Source organism: Mustelus asterias, chromosome 4 (assembly GCF_964213995.1).
Source record: "Mustelus asterias chromosome 4, sMusAst1.hap1.1, whole genome shotgun sequence".
Lineage (NCBI taxonomy): Eukaryota > Metazoa > Chordata > Chondrichthyes > Carcharhiniformes > Triakidae > Mustelus > Mustelus asterias.
Window position 1 is genome coordinate 1,129,481 of NC_135804.1, and position 18,077 is coordinate 1,147,557.

The 18,077-nt window shown below is 44.5% G+C and overlaps 1 protein-coding gene across 6 annotated transcripts in view; it reads left to right on the forward strand.

Moving 5' to 3' along the window:
- zc3h18 (zinc finger CCCH-type containing 18) overlaps positions 1-18,077 on the forward strand; it is a 201,761-nt gene that overhangs the window by 140,845 nt on the left and 42,839 nt on the right. For 4 of the 6 annotated variants that reach the window (XM_078210460.1, XM_078210461.1, XM_078210458.1 and 1 more), the window contains exons 10-11: positions 3,289-3,477; positions 7,693-7,830. In XM_078210460.1, the coding sequence (XP_078066586.1) occupies positions 3,289-3,477; positions 7,693-7,830 (327 nt within the window). The remainder of the gene's footprint in view (positions 1-3,288; positions 3,478-7,692; positions 7,831-18,077) is intronic. The other 2 variants (XM_078210463.1, XM_078210464.1) reach the window with 1 other exon arrangement.

Below are 18,077 nucleotides of genomic sequence, written 5' to 3' on the forward strand. Positions count from 1 at the left end.
TAAATGCGAGGTGATGCATTTTGGTAGATTGAACCAGGGCAGGACTTACTCAGTTAATGGTGGGGCATTGGGGAGAGTTACAGAACAAAAGACATTGAGGGGCACAGGTTCATAGCTCCTTGAAAGTGGAGTCACAGGTGGATAGAGTGATGAAGAAGGCATTCGGCATGCTTGGTTTCATTGGTCAGAACATTGAATACAGGAGTTGGGATGTCTTGTTGAAGTTGTACAAGACATTGGTAAGGCTGCACTTGGAATACTGTGTACAGTTCTGGCCACCCTATTATTAAAAAAATCATTAAACTAGAAAGAGTGCAGAAAAGATTTACTAGAATACTACCGGGACTTGATGGTTCGAGTTATAAGGAGAGGCTGGATAGACTGGGACTTTTTTCTCTGGCGCGTAGGAAGTTTAGGAGTGATCTTATAGAGGTCTATAAAATAATGAGGGGCATAGATCAGTTAGATAGTCAACATCTTTTCCCAAAGCTAGGGGAGTCTAAAACTAGAGGGCATAGGTTTAAGGGGAGAGATCAAAAGGATCCAGAGGGGCAATTTTTTCACACTCAGGGTGGTGAGTGTCTGGAGCAGTGGAGGTGGGTACAATTTTGCCTTTTAAAAAGCATTTAGACAGTTCATGGGTAAGATGGGTATCGAGGGATATGGGCCAAATGCGAGCAATTGGAACTAGCTTAGTGGTTTAAAGAAAAGTGCGGTATGGACAAATTGGGCCGAAGGGCCTGTTTCCATGCTGTAAACCTTTATGACTCTATGATCTATCTCACTCCGGCTGACTGGTCCTGCGCAAGCTCACTGGTCTTCCATCCTCAATGATGGAGGAACCCAGCACATCAATGCAAAAGATAAGGCTGAAGCATTCGCAAGAATCTTCAGCCAGAAGTGCCGAATGGATGATCCATCTCAGCTTCCTCCAGTGGTTCCCAACATCTCGGATTCCAATCTCCAGCCAATTCGATTCACTCCACATGATATCCAGAAACAGTTGGAAGCACTGGACACTGCAAAGGCAATGGGCCCTGATAACATTCTAGCAATAGCACTGAAGACTTGTGTTCCAGAACTTGCTGCTCCCCAGCCAAGCTCTTCCAGTACAGTTACAACACTGGCATTTACCCGACAATGTGGAAAATTACCCAGGTATGTCCTGTACACAAAAAGCAGGACAAATCAAACCCGGCCAATTACCACCCAGTCTACTCTCGATCATCAGTAAAGCGATGGAAGGGGTCATCAACAATGCCATCAAGCAGCATTTAGTCAGCAATAATCTTTTCAGTGACATTCAATTTGGGTGTCGCCAGGGTCACTCAGCTCCTGACCTCATTACAGCCTTGGTTCAAACATGGACAAAAGAGCTGAATTCCAGAGGTGAGGTAAGAGTGACAACCCTTAACATCAAGGATGCATTCGACGAAATGTGGCATCATGGAACCCTAATGAAACTGGAATCAATGGGTATTGGGGGACAAATTCTCCGCTGGTTGGACTCACCTGGCACACAGGAAGATGGTTGTGGAAGGTCAGTCATCTCAGCTCCAGGACATAGCAACATAGAAAATAGGTGCAGGTGTAGACCATTCGGCCCTTTGAGCCTGCACCATCATTCAATATGATCATGGTTGATCATGCACTTTCAGTATCCCACTCTGGCTTTCTCTCCATATCCCTTGATCCTTTTAGCTGCAAGGGCCACGTCCAGCTCCCTCTTGAACATATCTAACAAACTAGCCCAACAGCTTTCTGTGGTAGAGAATTCCACCAGGATTTTATATGTTTCTATGAGATCTCTGCAGGAGTCCCTCAGGGCCCAACAATTTTCAGCTGCTCCATCAATGACCTTCCCTCCGCTATAAGGTCAGAAGTGGGGATGTTCGCTGGTGATTGCACAATGTTCAGCACCATTTGCAATCCCTCAGATACTGAAGCAGTCCATGTTCAAATGCAGCAAGATCTGGATAATATCCAGGCTTGGGCTGACAAGTGGCAAATAACATTCGCGCCACACAAATGCCAGACAATGACCATCACCAATAAGAGACACTCTAACCGCCAGCCCTTGACATTTACCATCATTGAATCCCCCACTGGCAACATCCTTGGGGTTACCATTGACCAGAAACTCAACTGGACTCACCACATAAACACAGCGGCTACAACAGCAGGTCAGAGGTCAGGAATACAGCAGCGAGTAACTCACCTCTTGACTCCCCAAACCTTGTCCACCATCTACAAGGTACAAGTCAGGAGTGTGATGGAATACTCCCCACTTGCCTGGATGGGTGCAGCTCCAACAACACTCAAGAAGCTTGACACTATCCAGGACACAGCAACCCGCCTGATAGGCACCAGATCCAGAAACATCCACTCCCTCCACCACTGACGTTCAGTAGCAGCAGTGTATGCTATCTACAAGATGCACTACAGCCAATTTATCAAAGATCCGTAGACAGCACCTTCCATGCCCATGACCACTTCCATCTAGAAGGACAAGGGCAGCAGATACATGGGAGCAGCACCACCTGCAAGTTCCCCTCCAAGCCACTTACCACCGTGTCTTGAAATATATCAGCCGTTCCTTCACTGTTGTTGAGTCAAAATCCTGGAATTCCCTCTCTAACAGCATTCTGGGTCAACCCACAGCACATGGACAGCAGCGATTCAAGAAGGCAGCTCACCACCACCTTCTCAAGGGCAATTAGGGATGGGCATTAAATGCTGGCCAACCAGCGATGCCCATGTCCCACAAATGAATAAAACAAAGTTCCAGTCCTCACCATTTTTAGCCATATCTTTGTTATTGCCAGTACATGTTCCACGTAGCTATTTGTGCTTGTGCCAAACTTACTCACCATACTTCATACATTTAAGTGCATGCATTCTGAGCTCGTCTTTGTATTCCTGGTTGTCCTTCCTATTCTGCTATCTATTTTGGTACTACTACTACTCAGACGAGAAACACACTCATGCCTTTATGCACCTTAATCCTCTTTCCTACTTCTATATGTTGCTGTCCAGTTTAGCTTAAACCCTTTCCACAAGGACATTCTGTTGAAATGCAGTGCACTCCTTTTGAATAGGTGCCCCATAATTGGTCACAGTGCACCAAGAATCTGAAGCCCTCCATGTTATACCACGCCTAAAGCTCGGGTGGAGGAACCAATTTCTGGGGACAGCACTCGTTGATGAACTTTCAATAGCCAATAGTCGTGCGAAGCTGATCTTTAAGACTAGAATATCGATACTAACCATCTTTATTGTAATTTCTAGCCGGCAAGTAGAACCACCCAAGAAAGAAGCTGCTCCGACAGCTACTGTAAAACGAGCAGATGAATGGAAAGACCCTTGGCGCCGATCCAAATCGCCCAAAAAAAGACCCGTTTCAACAACATCACCAGGCCGTGGGCGCAAGCGACGAAGAACATCTGGGTCATCTGTTTCAGTCTCTGGCTCATCGAGGTACGTTGGATTTTGGGGCCAAGTACATTTCAACACGCCTTTCATCAAATCTAAGGCCATTTGCAAAATGGGTTTAAAAATGGGAAGATCCAACTTCCATGGCTTTCCCACTCCCCCTTGCTGGGGATGCTCAGTTGCCTTCACACAAAGGTCATGGCGAAAGGATTGGAGACTTGGGCTCTTCCCTTTAAAAATCACTTGAGGTTCCAGTGTTTCCCTTAGGAAAAGAAATTTGCCAGGGCCTTCTGTAAACAAAGTCCAACCATGATGCAGCTATATAAGACCCTCGTCAGACCCCACTTGTAGTACTGTGCTCAGTTCTGGTCACCTCATTACAGGAAGGATGTGGAAAAGATTGAAAGGGTGCAGAGGAGATTTACAAGGATGTTGCCTGGATTGAGTGGCATGCCTTATGAGGATAGGCTGAGGGAGCTCGGTCTTTTCTCCTTGGAGAGACGTAGGATGAGAGGAGACCTAATAGAGGTGTATAAGATGTTGAGAGGCATAGATCGGGTGGACTCTCAGAAGCTTTTTCCCAGGGTGGAAATGGCTGCTACGAGAGGACACAGGTTTAAGGTGCTGGGGGGTAGGTACAGGGGAAATGTTAGGGGGAAGTTTTTCACAGAGGGTGGTGGGTGAGTGGAATCGGCTGCCGTCAGTGGTGGTGGAGGCAAACTCAATAGGGTCATTTAAGAGACTCCTGGATGAGTACATGGGACTTAATAGGATGGAGGGTTATAGGTAGGCCTAAAAGGTAGGGATATGTTCGGCACAACTTGTGGGGCCGAAGGGCCTGTTTTGTGCTGTAGTTTTCTATGTTTCTATGCTATTTAAATGGAAACGGGCTGGATGGTAGGAGAAACAGTACGGGTGTGTGTTTGCAGTCTTCCGTTTTGGTTTCCATCTGCACTGTGGACTAAGCACTTCATTGTAGTAGTACATAGGAAAGATGATGCTATGGCCTACCCTGGATCTCCACTTGGTTTGGGAAGAGGCAGAAGAACTTCAGCTAGACTTTAAATATTTAAATACCTGGGTAAATTCCAAACAGGATGTATTGGCTGCCAATGGAAATTCGATCCAGAAGGTGCCATTCATCAGGCCAGCCTGGAAAACCTATGATTTTTGTTGCAGCTCACTGGATAGAACTCTTGCACTTGATTTAGAAGGTTGTGGATCCACACTCCCACTCCATATGCAAGTGCAAAAATCTAATCTAATCTAAATCCCCTCTCCAGTACTGGATACATGCTGCACTGTTGGAGATATTTTATGTCAATTGATACAATAAGACAAGGCCTCATCTGCCCCTCAGGTGGATGTAAACGGCCCCATGACTCAGAAGGGCAGGGGACTTATCTCCTCAATCATAATCACAGCAAATTGTCTGCTTGGTCATCACAATGTTGTGAGATACTCATTTGAGTATTTCACAGCATTGACTGCACTTCACAAAGTGCTTCATTGATTGTGAGACAGTCTGGGTGTGCCCTGAGGTCACAAAAGGTGTTGTTTTTCACTAAGCCTCATAAGCTTAGTGAAAATCCTTCCCTTCCCCTGCCTCCACCCCACCACTGCCAAACATCTCCTAGACCATGTGACTGCAGATGAATGCCAGAACTGTGCAGTTAATAATGGTGTGGCACATATGGGGTTAATATGGTACCGAGTACAGTACTGCCCACACAGTGATATCAGAGAGCACATGGCCTACATCCAGGATCAGTCTCGTGTTGGACAGAGCTGTGTGTACCAGCCAACATGGAGACCGCTCCCAGCTTGTACCCTTTACTGTATATTTGAAAATAGTTCTGAGTCAAGAAAAACTCAGAATTAATCTATGTATGACTACAAAGCAATCTTTAGACCTCGTGAACTGTAACCAACATCCTAGAACAGGTAGGATCATTCCGGTACCAGAGAAAAGCCAGGCCTTAATGACCATCATCCGGTGGCTCTGACATCCATCAATATGAAGTGCTTCAAAAGATTAGTCATGGCACAAATCAATTCCTGTCTCCCAGACTGCCTGGATCCATTACAGTTTGCCTACTGCTACAACAGGTCCACAGCAGACGCCATCTCCCTGGCACTGCACTCAACCCGAGAACACCTAGATGACAAAGACATCTATGTCAGACTCCTATTCATAGACAACAGCTCAGCCTTTAACACCATTATTCCTATGAGATTCATCTCCAAACTCCGTGGCCTGAGGCTCAGCTCCTCCCTCTGCAACTGGACCCTGAACTTGCTAACCCATAGACCACATTCAGTAAGGATAGGCAACAACATCTCCTCCATGAACATCCTCAATACCAGTGCTCCACAAGGCTGTGTCCTCAGCCCCTTACTATACCACTTATACACCTCTGACTGTGTGACCAAATTCCCTTCCAACTCGATTTTCAAGTTTGCTGATGACACCACCGTTGTGGGTCGGATCTCAAACAAGACAGAGTACAGGAATGAGGTCGAGAATCTGGTGAACTGGTGCGATGACAATCTCTCCTTCAATGTCAACAAAATGAAGGAGATAGTCATTGACTTCAGGAAGAGTAGTGGAGGGCATGCTTCTGTCTACGTCAATGAGGTGGAGATGCCGGCGTTGGACTGGGGTGGGCACAGTGAAAAGTCTCAACACCAGGTTAAAGTCCAACAAGTTTATTTGGAATCATGAGCTTTCAGAGCGCTGCTCCACTCACCTGATGAAGGGGGAGAGCTCCGAAAGCTCGTGATTCAAATGAACCTGTTGGACTTTAACCTGATATTGTGAGACTTCTTACTGTACATCAGTGTGGACGAAATAGAAATAGTCAAGAGCTTTAAATTTTTAAGTGTCCAGATCACCAACAACTTGTCCTGGTTCTTCCATGCTGATGCTATAGTTAAGAAAGCCCACCAATGCCCCAACTTTCTCAAGAGACTAGGGAACTACAAAAGGTCATGAATGTAGCCCAATCCATCACGCAAACCAGTCTCCCATCCATTGACACTATCTACACTTCCTGCTGCCTCGGAAATAATCAAGGACCCCACACATCCCCGACATACTCTATTCTGCCACCTTCCATCGGGAAAAAGATACACAAGTCTGTGGACACATACCGACCGATTCAAGAACAGTTTCTTCCCTGCTGCCATCAGACTTTTGAATGGACCTACCTCGCATTAAATTGATCTTTCTCTACACCCTAGCTATGACTGCAACACTACATTCTGCACTCACTCCTTTCCTTCTCTATGAACAGTATGTTTTGTCTGTATAGCGCACAAGAAACAATACTTTTTATTGTATACATGTGACAATAAATCAAATCAAATCGATGCATTTGAATGTGCTGTTCTAGTCTTGTGCCAGGAGTGGGGAAAGGATGACAGGAAAATCTAGCTGAAGCATTCTGTTGGCCATCAATGTGTGATTTATAATTCCCTGCCTCCAGCCAGTCTCATTAACCCAGTGAAATATAGAGTCTGTATCCAGCATAGCCCTTCCAAACTTACTTTTACCATATGCACCTGCAGCTTCCTAGGAATATGGCATTAAGAATGGCCTGCAAAGTTGCCTTGTTTTGGAGAGTTGTGTGTTTTAGTATGGAACAAAATACAGTTTTAGTGCCTGATTGAAGTTCAGTGGTTAATTTACTGCAGCCTAGCTCATGTCCCCTGTTAGATCAGTGGTTCCCAAACTTTTTTCACTGGGCCGCACTTTCGGCATAAAAATTTGCTCGTGCCACACCAAATTTTTTATTGATAAGAAATACATTCAAAAAAAAACAACTCCTAGCTGTGCTTGATTCATAACATAGAACACAACTACTTTATAATATGATCATGGGACATCCAGAAAGTATAAAACAGTGCATCACTTGATGCTCTTGCTCTCACTTTGGAAAAATATCTATCCATGTTTAAATGTTTCTTTGATTGTCCTTGAATCTTCCCGCCACATTTGCCATCCTCTCTCGCCGCACCAGTGTGGCACGCCACACCCTTTGGGAACCACTGTGTTAGATGTTAGACTGACCTATAGCTTTCTGCTTCCTGGTCTCCCTCCTTTCTTGAATAGAGGTGTTATATTTTCAGTTTTCCAATCTGTTGGGGTCTTTCCAGAATCTTTGGAAAACATTAGTGTTATCCTGCTATCTGTGTCTGTTTACTGCACTAAACTATGATATTTGGAAGTCAGCATTGCTTTTTTAAAATCTTTTTCAGGTCGTCTTCTCGTTCTTCTTCCTATTCAGGATCTGGCTCATCCAGGTCACGATCAAGGTCGCACTCAAGATCTTCCTCTTACAGCTCCTATTCCAGCCATTCCTCCAGACACAGCTCCTATTCTGGAAGCAGATCAAGGTAAGATTCGAAGTCCATACTATTAGCATGAAACAGCATGAATATGGATACATCTGCTCTGTCCATCTTGTATCCTGCTCTCAGTTCAATGGATTAACTCTTTTGTATCTCCTCCCCCACTGGTAGAGATATCACAAGTTAGGAATTTGTTTTAAGAAATAATTAAGTATACTTAGCAAATGGTTGGCCTCTTGTGAGTGACTGTTGTCAGGGGTGTGATGGACCAGTCTGTCCAACTGCACACACTTGACAAGTTCACCTTCTAGTATTCACAAGATAATCCATGTACTTGACCTGTTTTTGTGTTGGCCAAGGATTTCACTTAAAGAATAAGGAGAGTTCAAAGAAGCAATTGGGTGCAAATATTTGGAAGTCAAATTTAGCTGCTTGTTTTATAATTGCTGTTCAATGATTTTCTAAACAGAGGGACTCCTAGTCAAATCACACACAGGTGAAAGGGGGAGTTTGTGGTTCCACTACAACTTCCTCATCTATTTTCAGACAAAGGGAAAGCCTGCAGTTGGACTGCAATATGCAAGATCTGTTGTTGAGAACAGAGTGTCAATGAGGAAGTGTCCAGTTCCACTTTATCCCTAAAAGAATTTTCAACACTGTATATAATTACAATGAGTTCTCTTCATGGAACAAATTACTCTTTTCAACTGTGAGAACTGTAAAGTAGTGGTACTGGAGGGCTCCAATTATCTAATTGTAGAGTATAAGCCATAGGCCAGGTAGCCTAACATCTGTCAAAGGGAAATTGCTAGAATCTATTATTAAAGAGCTATTAAATAAAAACAGGGCATTTAGAAAATAATGAAGGGACCAGGCAGAGTCAAAATGGTTTTGTGAAATGGAAATTGTATTTCACCAATTTATTAGCGTCGTTTGAGAAAGTAATATGCCAGATGGATAATGGGGAATGTGTAGATATGGATTACTCAGACTTCCAAAAGGCATTGAGAAAATGTCACATCAAAGATTGCTACACTGAATAAGAGAACATAGTGTAGCAGGAAATCAACATGGATAGAGGATTGGTTAGCCAACAGGAAGCAGTGTATGAGTCTTTTTTGGGATAGCAAGGTGTAATTAGGGGAGTGCCACAGGAATCAGTGCTCAACTATTTGCAATCTATAGTAATGACTTGGATGAAGAGAACAAATGTGATACCAAGAGTTCAGGGGCAGTATATTCCTGTTAGGATGAAGGGAAAGACTGGCAAGTTTAGGGATCCCTGGCAGATGAGGGACATTGAAGCTCTGGTCTGGAAAAGGAAGCATTCATTGGGTTCAAGCAATCGGGAACAAATGAATCCCTCGATGAATATAAAAAGTGTAAGAGTGCAGTCAGAGGGAAATCAGGAGGGCAAAAAGTGGGTTCGAAATGGATCTGGCAGAATAATCCCAAGAGGTTCTATAACTATGTTAAGAGTAAAAGGGTGGCAAGAGAAAGAATAGGTCCTTTTAAAGATCAGTATGGAGGTGGGTGAGATGTTTAATGAATATTTCTCCTCTGTGTTTACTGCGGAGAACCTCATGGGTGCTAAAGAAATAGAGGAAATAAGAGATGATGTCTTGGGCCACATGCATATTACTAGGGAGGAGGTATTTGCTGCCTTAAAGTGCATTAAGGTGGATAAATCCGCTGGGCCTGATCAAGTGCATCCTCGGATCTTCTGGGAGGCTCGGGAAGAAATTGCAGAGGCCGTTGCAGAGATACTTGCTTCATTGCTTTCCACTGGCAAAGTTCTGGAAGACTGGAGGGTGGCTAATGTTGTTCCGTTGTTTAAGAAGGGTAGCAAAGGCAGGCCGGTGAGCCTGACTTCAGTGGTTGGTAAGTTACTGGAGGGGATTCTGAGGGAAAGGATATATCAACATTTGGATAGTCAGGGTCTGATTAGGGATAGTCAACACGGCTTTGTGCGTGGGAAGCCATGTCTGATGAATCTTTAAGAGTTTTTCGAAGAGGTAACCAAGAGGATGGTAGGGAAATAAATGTTGTTTATATGGACTTTAGCAAGGCCTTTGACAAGATCCCGCAACAGGCGGGAAATCTAACTAAGTTAGTTCGGGTGGGATCCAGGGAGAGCTACCTAACTGGATTGAAAATTGGCTCGATGGTAGGAAACAGAGGGTGATGGTTAGAACATAGAACAGTACAGCACAGAACAGGCCCTTCGGCCCATGATGTTGTGCCGAGCTTTGTCTGAAACCCAGATCAAGCTATTTCCTCCCTATCATCCCGAAGTACTCCATGTGCCTATCCAATAGCTTCTTAAATGTTCCTAAAGTTTCTGACTCCACTATCCCTGCAGGCAGTCCATTCCACACCCCAAACACTCTCTGCGTAAAGAACCTACCTCGGACATCCTTCCTATATCTCCCACCATGAACCCTATAGTTATGCCCCCTAGTTACCGCTCCATTCACCCGAGGAAATAGTCTTTGAACGTTCAGTCTATCTCTCCCCCTCATCATCTTATAAACCTCTATCAAGTCTCCTCTCAACCTCCTCCACTCCAAAGAGAAAAGCCCAAGTTCCCTCAACCTTTCCTCATAAGACCTACCGTCCAAACCAGGCAGCATCCTGGTAAATCTCCTTTGCACTCTTTCCAGTGTCTCCACATCCTCCTTATGGTGAGGTGACCAGAACTGCATGCAATATTCCAAATGTGGTCTCACCAAGGTCCTATACAGTTGCAGCATAACCCCACAGCTCTTAAACTCAAACCCCCTGTTAATGAACGCCAACACACTATAGGCCTTCTTCACGGCTCTATCCACTTGAGTGGCAACCTTCAGAGATCTGTGGATATGAACCCCAAGATCTCTCTGTTCCTCCACATTCTTCAGAACCCTACCTTTGACCCTGTAATCCACATTCAAATTTGTCCTACCAAAATGAATCACCTCGCATTTATCATTTTTGCCATTTTTCAGCCCAGCTCTGCATCCTATCTATATCTCTTTGTAGCCTACAACAGCCCTCCACCTCAACTACTCCTCCAATTTTGGTGTCATCAGCAAATTTACTGATCCACCCTTCAGCCCCCTCCTCTAAGTCATTAATAAATATCACAAATAGCAGAGGACCAAGCACTGATCCCTGTGGCACTCCGCTGGTAACCGGTTTCCAGTCTGAAAATTTTCCATCCACCACCACCCTCTGTGCTCTGTTAGATAGCCAGTTACCTATCCAATCGGCCAAACTTCCCTCTATCCCACACATCCTTACTTTCTTCATAAGCCAACCATGGGGGACTTTATCAAACGCCTTACTAAAATCCATGTATATGACATCAACTGCACTACCTTCATCAACACACTTAGTTACCTCCTCAAACAATTCTGTCAAATTTGTGAGGCAAGACTTGCCCTTCACGAATCCATGCTGACTATCCCAGATTAAGCTGCATCTTTCTAAATGGTCGTAAATCCTATCCCTAAGGACCTTTTCCATCAACTTACCGACCACCGAAGTAAGACTAACCGGCCTATAATTACCAGGGTCATTTCTATTCCCTTTCTGAAACAGAGGAACAACATTCGCCACTCTCCAGTCCTCTGGCACCACCCCCGTGGACAGTGAGGACCCAAAGATCAATGCCAAAGGCTCTGCAATCTCATCCCTTGCCTCCCAAAGAATCCTAGGGTATATTTCATCAGGCCCAGGGGACTTATCAACCTTCAGTTGATTCAAAATTGCTACTACATCTTCCCTCCGAACATCTACTTCCTCCAGCCTATCAGCCTGTGACACCCTCCCTTCCTCAAAAACATGGCCCCTCTCCTTAGTGAACACAAAGGTTGTTTCACGGATTGGAGGCCTGTAACTAGTGGTGTGCCTCAGGGGTCGGTGTTTTTTTAAAAATTCATGCATGGGACATGGACCTCACTGGCTGGCCAGCATTTATTGCCCATCCATAGTTGCCCTTGAACTGAGTGCTTCCTAGGCCATTTCAAAGGGCAGTTGAGAGTCAACCATATTGCTGTGGCTCCGGAGTCGCACGTAGGCCAGACCAGGTAAGGACGACGGATTTCGTTCCCTGAAGGACATTAGTGAACCAGATGGGTTTTTCCGACAATCGACAATGGTTTCATGGTCATCAGTAGATTCTTAATTCCAGATATTTTTATTGAATTCAAATTCCACCATCTGCCGTGGTGGGATTCGAACCCAGGTCCCCAGAACATTAACTGAGTTTCTGGATTAATAGTCTAGTGATAATACCATTAAGCCATCGCCTTCCCAAGGTTGGGACCCTTGTTATTCATTATTTATAGAAATGATTTGGATGTGAATGTACAAGGCATGGTTAGTAAGTTTGCGGATGATACTAAATTAGGATGTATTCTTGATAGTGAAGAAGATTATCAAAAATTACAGGAGGATCTTGATTAGTTAGGGAAGTGGGCCGAGGATTGGCAAATGGATTTCAATACAGGTAAGTGTGAGGTTGCATTTTGTGAAGTCAAACTCGATTAAGACTTATACAGTTAATGGTAGGGCCCTGGGGAGCATTGAGGAACAGAGGGACCTAGGAGTACAAGTACATAGTTGGTTGAAAGCGGCTTCACAGGTAGACAGAGTGGTGAAGAAGGCATTTAGCACACTGACCTTCATCAGTCAGGGCATTGAGTGTAGGAGTTGGGACATTTTACGAGGATGTTGTCAGAACTAGTGAATCTTAGAAACCCTACAGTACAGAAAGAGGCCATTTGGTCCATCGAGCATGCACCGACCACAATCCCACCCAGGCCCTACCCCCATATCCCTACATATTTTACCCACTAATCCCTCTAACCTACACATCTCAGGACATTAAGGGGCAATTTAAGCATGGCCAATCAACCTAACCCGCACATCTTTGGACTGTGGGAGGAAACTGGAGCACCTGGAGGAAACCCACGCAGACACGAGGAGAATGTGCAAACTCCACACAGACAGTGACCCAAGCCGGGAATCGAACCCAGGTCCCTGGAGCTGTTTGCAGCAGTGCTAACCACTGTACTACCGTGCTGCCCTGAGTTAGTGGGCCTGAGTTGTATGGAGCGGTTGGCCAGGCTAGAGCTTTATTCCTTGGAACATAGGAGAATGAGGGGTGACCTTATTGAGGTGTATAAAATCATGAGGGGCATTGATAGGATGGACACACAGTCTTTTTCCCAGGGTAAGGGAATTGAAAACTAGAGGGCATAGGTTTAAGGTGAGAGGGGAAAGATTTAAAAGGGACCTGAGGGGCAACCTCACGCAGAGGGTGGTGCATGTAGAGAAAGTGGCTGAGGCAGGTACAATCGTAACGTTTAAAAAGCATTTGGATAAGCACATGGGTGGGAAAGGATTAGAGGGATTTGGGCCAAATGCAGGCAATTGGGACTAGCTGGGAGAGTGCCATGGTCGGCATGGACTGGGTGGGCTGAAAGATCTATTTCTGTGTTGTATTGCTCTTTGACTCTAAATAAATGGGAGCTAAATTTGCTGCTGTCACCATGATAGGTAGAAAAATAAGTTGTCAAGTGGAGGTAGAGAGCCTGCAAAGGGATATAGATAGGTCATGGGAGTGGGTAAAAATTTAACTGAGTATAATGTGAAAAAATGTGAACTTGCCCACTTTGGCAGGTAGAATAGGAAAACAGCAGATTATTTAAATGGAGAAATTGCAGAATTCTAAGATAGAACATAGAAAAAATACAGCACAAACAGGCCCTTCGGCCCACAAGTTGCGCCGGTCATGTCCCTACCTACCTAGGCTTATATATAGGCTTACCTATAACTCTCAATCCTATTAAGTCCCATGTACTCATCCAGAAGTCTCTTAAAAGACCCTATCGAGTTTGCCTCCACCACCGACGGCAGCCGATTCCACTCACCCGCCACCCTCAGTGAAAAATATACCCCTGACATCTCCTCTGTACCTACTCCCCAGCACCTTAAACCTGTGTCCTCTCGTAGCAGCCATTTCAGCCCTGGGAAAAAGCCTCTGAGAATCCACCCGATCTATACCCCTCAACATCTTGTATACCTCTATCAGGTCACCTCTCATCCTTCGTCTCTCCAAGGAGAAAAGACCGAGCTCTCTCAGCCTATCCTCATAAGGCATGCCAACCAATCCAGGCAACATCCTTGTAAATCTTCTCTGCACCCTTTCAATCATTTCCACATCCCTCCTGTAATGAGGCGACCAGAACTGAGCACAGTACTCCAAGTGGGGTCTGACGAGGGTCTTATAAAGCTGCATCATTATCTCCCGACTCCGAAACTCAATCCCTTGATTGATGAAGGCCAGCACACCATACGCCTTCTTAACCACCTCCTCTACCTGCGAGGCTGATTTCAGAGTCCTATGGACCCGGACCCCAAGGTCCTTCTGATCCTCTACACTGCTAAGAGTCTTACCCTTGATATTATACTCCTTCATCCCATTTGACCTGCCAAAATGGACCACTACACATTTATCCGAGTTGAAGTCCATCTGCCACTTCTCCGCCCAGTCTTGCATCCTATCTATGTCACAATGCAGAAGGACCCGGGTGTCCTGGTACGTGACTCTCAGAACATTACCGTGCAGGTACAGCAAATGACTAGAAAGGCAAATGGAATTTTGATGTTTATTGCAAGGGGAATGGAACATAAAGATAGGGAAGTTTTCCAGACCACATCTGGAATACTGTCTACAGTTTTGCTGTCCTTATTTGAAAAATGATATAATTGCAATAGAAGCAGTTCAGAAAAGGTTCACTGGACTTGTTACTGGGATGAAGGGCCTATAAAGAGAGGTTCACCAAGTTGGGCCTACGCTCAATAAGAGGTGATCTAATATGTTTCAGCAAGATACTGAGGAACAAAAACAGAAAATGCTGGAAAATCTCAGCAGCTCTGGGGAGAGGGTAGAGGCAATGTTTCAAGTCTAGATGGCCCTTCATCAGAATCATTCTGATGAAGGGTCATCTGGACTCAAAACGTTGGCTCTATTCTCTTCCAGATGTGGAGATGCCGGCGTTGGACTGGGGTAAACACAGTAAGAAGTTTAACAACACCAGGTTAAAGTCCAACAGGTTTATTTGGTAGCAAAAGCCACACAAGCTTTCGAGGCTCTGAGCCCCTTCTTCAGGTGAGTGGTGAATTCCCACTCACCTGAAGAAGGGGCTCAGAGCCTCGAAAGCTTGTGTGGCTTTTGCTACCAAATAAACCTGTTGGACTTTAACCTGGTGTTGTTAAACTTCTTACTCTATTCTCTTCCCACAGACACTGTCAGACCTGCTGAGATTTTCCAGCATTTTCTGTTTTTGTTTCAGATTCCAGCATCCACAGTATTTTACTTTTAAGATACTGAGGAAACTTGTTTATGTACCATCACCTATAAGACTGATCCATCTTTGCATCTCTACCTCATTGTGTGAGGTCAACACCATGGAAAAGTGAACTATCTAGCATTAGTTTTTAGCTCATCGACCTCCGTGAAGGAATACCTCATTGGACTTTGATTCTGGATCCTGGAACTCACATAGAACCATAGAACATTACAGCACAGAAACAGGCCTTTTGGCCCTTCTTGCCTGTGCCGAACCATTTTTGTGCCTAGTCCCACTGACCTGCGCCTGGACCATATCCCTCCATACCCCTCGCATCCATGTACCTGTCCAAGTTTTTCTTAAATGTTAAAAGTGAGCCTGCATTCACCACTTTATCCGGCAGCTCATTCCACACTCTCACCACTGTCTGTGTGAAGAAGCCCCCCCTAATATTCCCTTTAAACTTTTCCCCCCTTAACCCATGTTCTCTAGTTATTTTCTCCCCTGGCCTCAGTGGAAAAAGCCTGCTTGCATTCACTCTATCTATACCCATCATAATTTTATACACCTCTATCAAATCTCCCCTCATTCTTCTACGCTCCAGGGAATAAAGTCCTAACCTATTCAACCTTTCTCTGTAACTCAGTTTCTCATGTCCCGGCAACATCCTTGTAAACCTTCTCTGCACTCTTTCAACCTTATTAATATCCTTCCTGTAATTAGGTGACCAAAACTGCACACAATACTCTAAATTCAGCCTCACCAATGTCTTATACAACCTCACCATAACATTCCAACTCTTATACTCAATACTTTGATTTATAAAGGCCAATGTACCAAAAGCACTCTTTACAACCCTATCTACCTGTGACGCCACTTTTAGGGAATTATGTATCTGTATTCCCAGATCCCTCTGTTCTACTGCACTCTTCAGTGTCCTACCATTTACCTTGTATGTTCTGCCTTGGTTTGTCCTTCCAGAGTACAATACCTCACACTTGTCTGCATTAAACTCCATCTGCCATTTTTCAGCCCATTTTTCTAGCTGGTCCAAATCCCTCTGCAAGCTTTGAAAACCTTCCTCACTGTCCACTACACCTCCAATCTTTGTATCATCAGCAAACTTGCTGATCCAATTTATCACATTATCATCCAGATCATTGATATAGATGACAAACAACAATGGACCCAGCACTGATCCCTGTGGCACACCACTAGTCACAGGCCTCCACTCAGAAGCAATCCTCCACTACCACTCTCTGGCTTCTTCCATTGAGCCAGTGTCTAATCCAATTTACTACCTCTCCATGTATACCTAGCGACTGAACCTTCCTGAATAACCGCCTATGCAGGACCTTATCAAAGGCCTTACTGAAGTCCATGTAGACAACATCCACCGCCTTCCCTTCATCCACTTTCCTGGTAACCTCCTCAAAAAACTCTAATAGATTGGTTAAACATGACCTACCATGCACAAAGCCATGTTGTCTCTCCATAATAAGTCCCTGTCTATCCAAATATTTGTAGATCCTATCTCTTAATACTCCTTCCAATAATTTACCTACTACTGACGTCAAACTTACCGGCCTATAATTTCCCGCATTACTTTTTGAGCCTTTTTTAAACAACGGAACAACATGAGCTATCCTCCAATCATCCGGCACCTCACCCGTGGATACCGACATTTTAAATATATCTGCCAGGGCAATTTCAACACTCGTCTCCTTCAAGGTCTGAGGGAATACCCTGTCCGGTCCTGGGGATTTATCTACTCTGATTTGCCTCAAGACAGCAAGCACCTCCTCGCCTTTAATCTGTATAGGTTCCATGACCTCCCTACTTGTTTGCCTTATTTCCATAGACTCCATGCCAGTTTCCTGAGTAAATACGGATGCAAAGAACCCATTTAATATCTCCCCCATTTCTTTTGGTTCCATACATTGCCGACCACTCTGATCTTCAAGAGGACCAATTTTATCCCTTACTATCCTTTTGCTCTTAATATACCTGTAGAAGCTCTTAGGATTATCCTTCACCTTGTCTGCCAAAGCAACCTCATGTCTTCTTTTAGCCCTCCTGATTTCTTTCTTAAGTAGTTTCTTGCACTTTTTATACTCCTCAAGCATCTTATTTGCTCCCTGTTGCCTATACATGTCATACATCTCTCTTCTTCTTTATCAGAGTTCCAATATCTCTCGAGAACCAAGGTTCCTTATTGTTATTCACTTTGCCTTTAATCCTGACAGGAACATACAAACTCTGCACTCTCTAAATTTCTCCTTTGAAGGCCTCCCACTTACCAATCACATCCTTGCCAGAGAACAGCCTGTCCTAATCCACGCTTTTTAGATCCTTTCTCATTTCTTCAAATTTGGCCTTTTTCCAGTTTAGAACCTCAACCCGAGGGCCAGATCTATCTTTATCCATGATCAAGTTGAAACTAATGGCGTTATGATCACTGGAACCAAAGTGTTCCCCTACACACACTTCCGTCACTTGTCCTAACTAGTTTCCTAATAGGAGATCTAATATTGCATCCTCTCTAGTTGGTACCTCTATATATTGATTTAGAAAATTTTCCTGAACACATTTTACAAACTCTAACCCGTCTAGACCTTTAACAGTCTGGGAGTCCCAATCTATATGTGGAAAATTAAAATCCCCTACTAACACAACTTTGTTTCCTGCAGTTGTCTGCTATCTCTCTGCAGATTTGCTCCTCCAATTCTCGCTGACTATTGGGTGGTCTATAATACAACCCCATTAATGTGGTCATACCTTTCCTGTTTCTCAGCTCCACCCATATGGTCTCGGTAGACAAGCCCTCTAATCTGTCCTGCCTGAGCACTGCTGTAACATTTTCCCTGACTAGCAATGCCACCCCCCACCCTTCATCCCTCTGCCTCTATCATGTCTGAAACATCGGAACCCTGGAACATTGAGCTGCCAGTC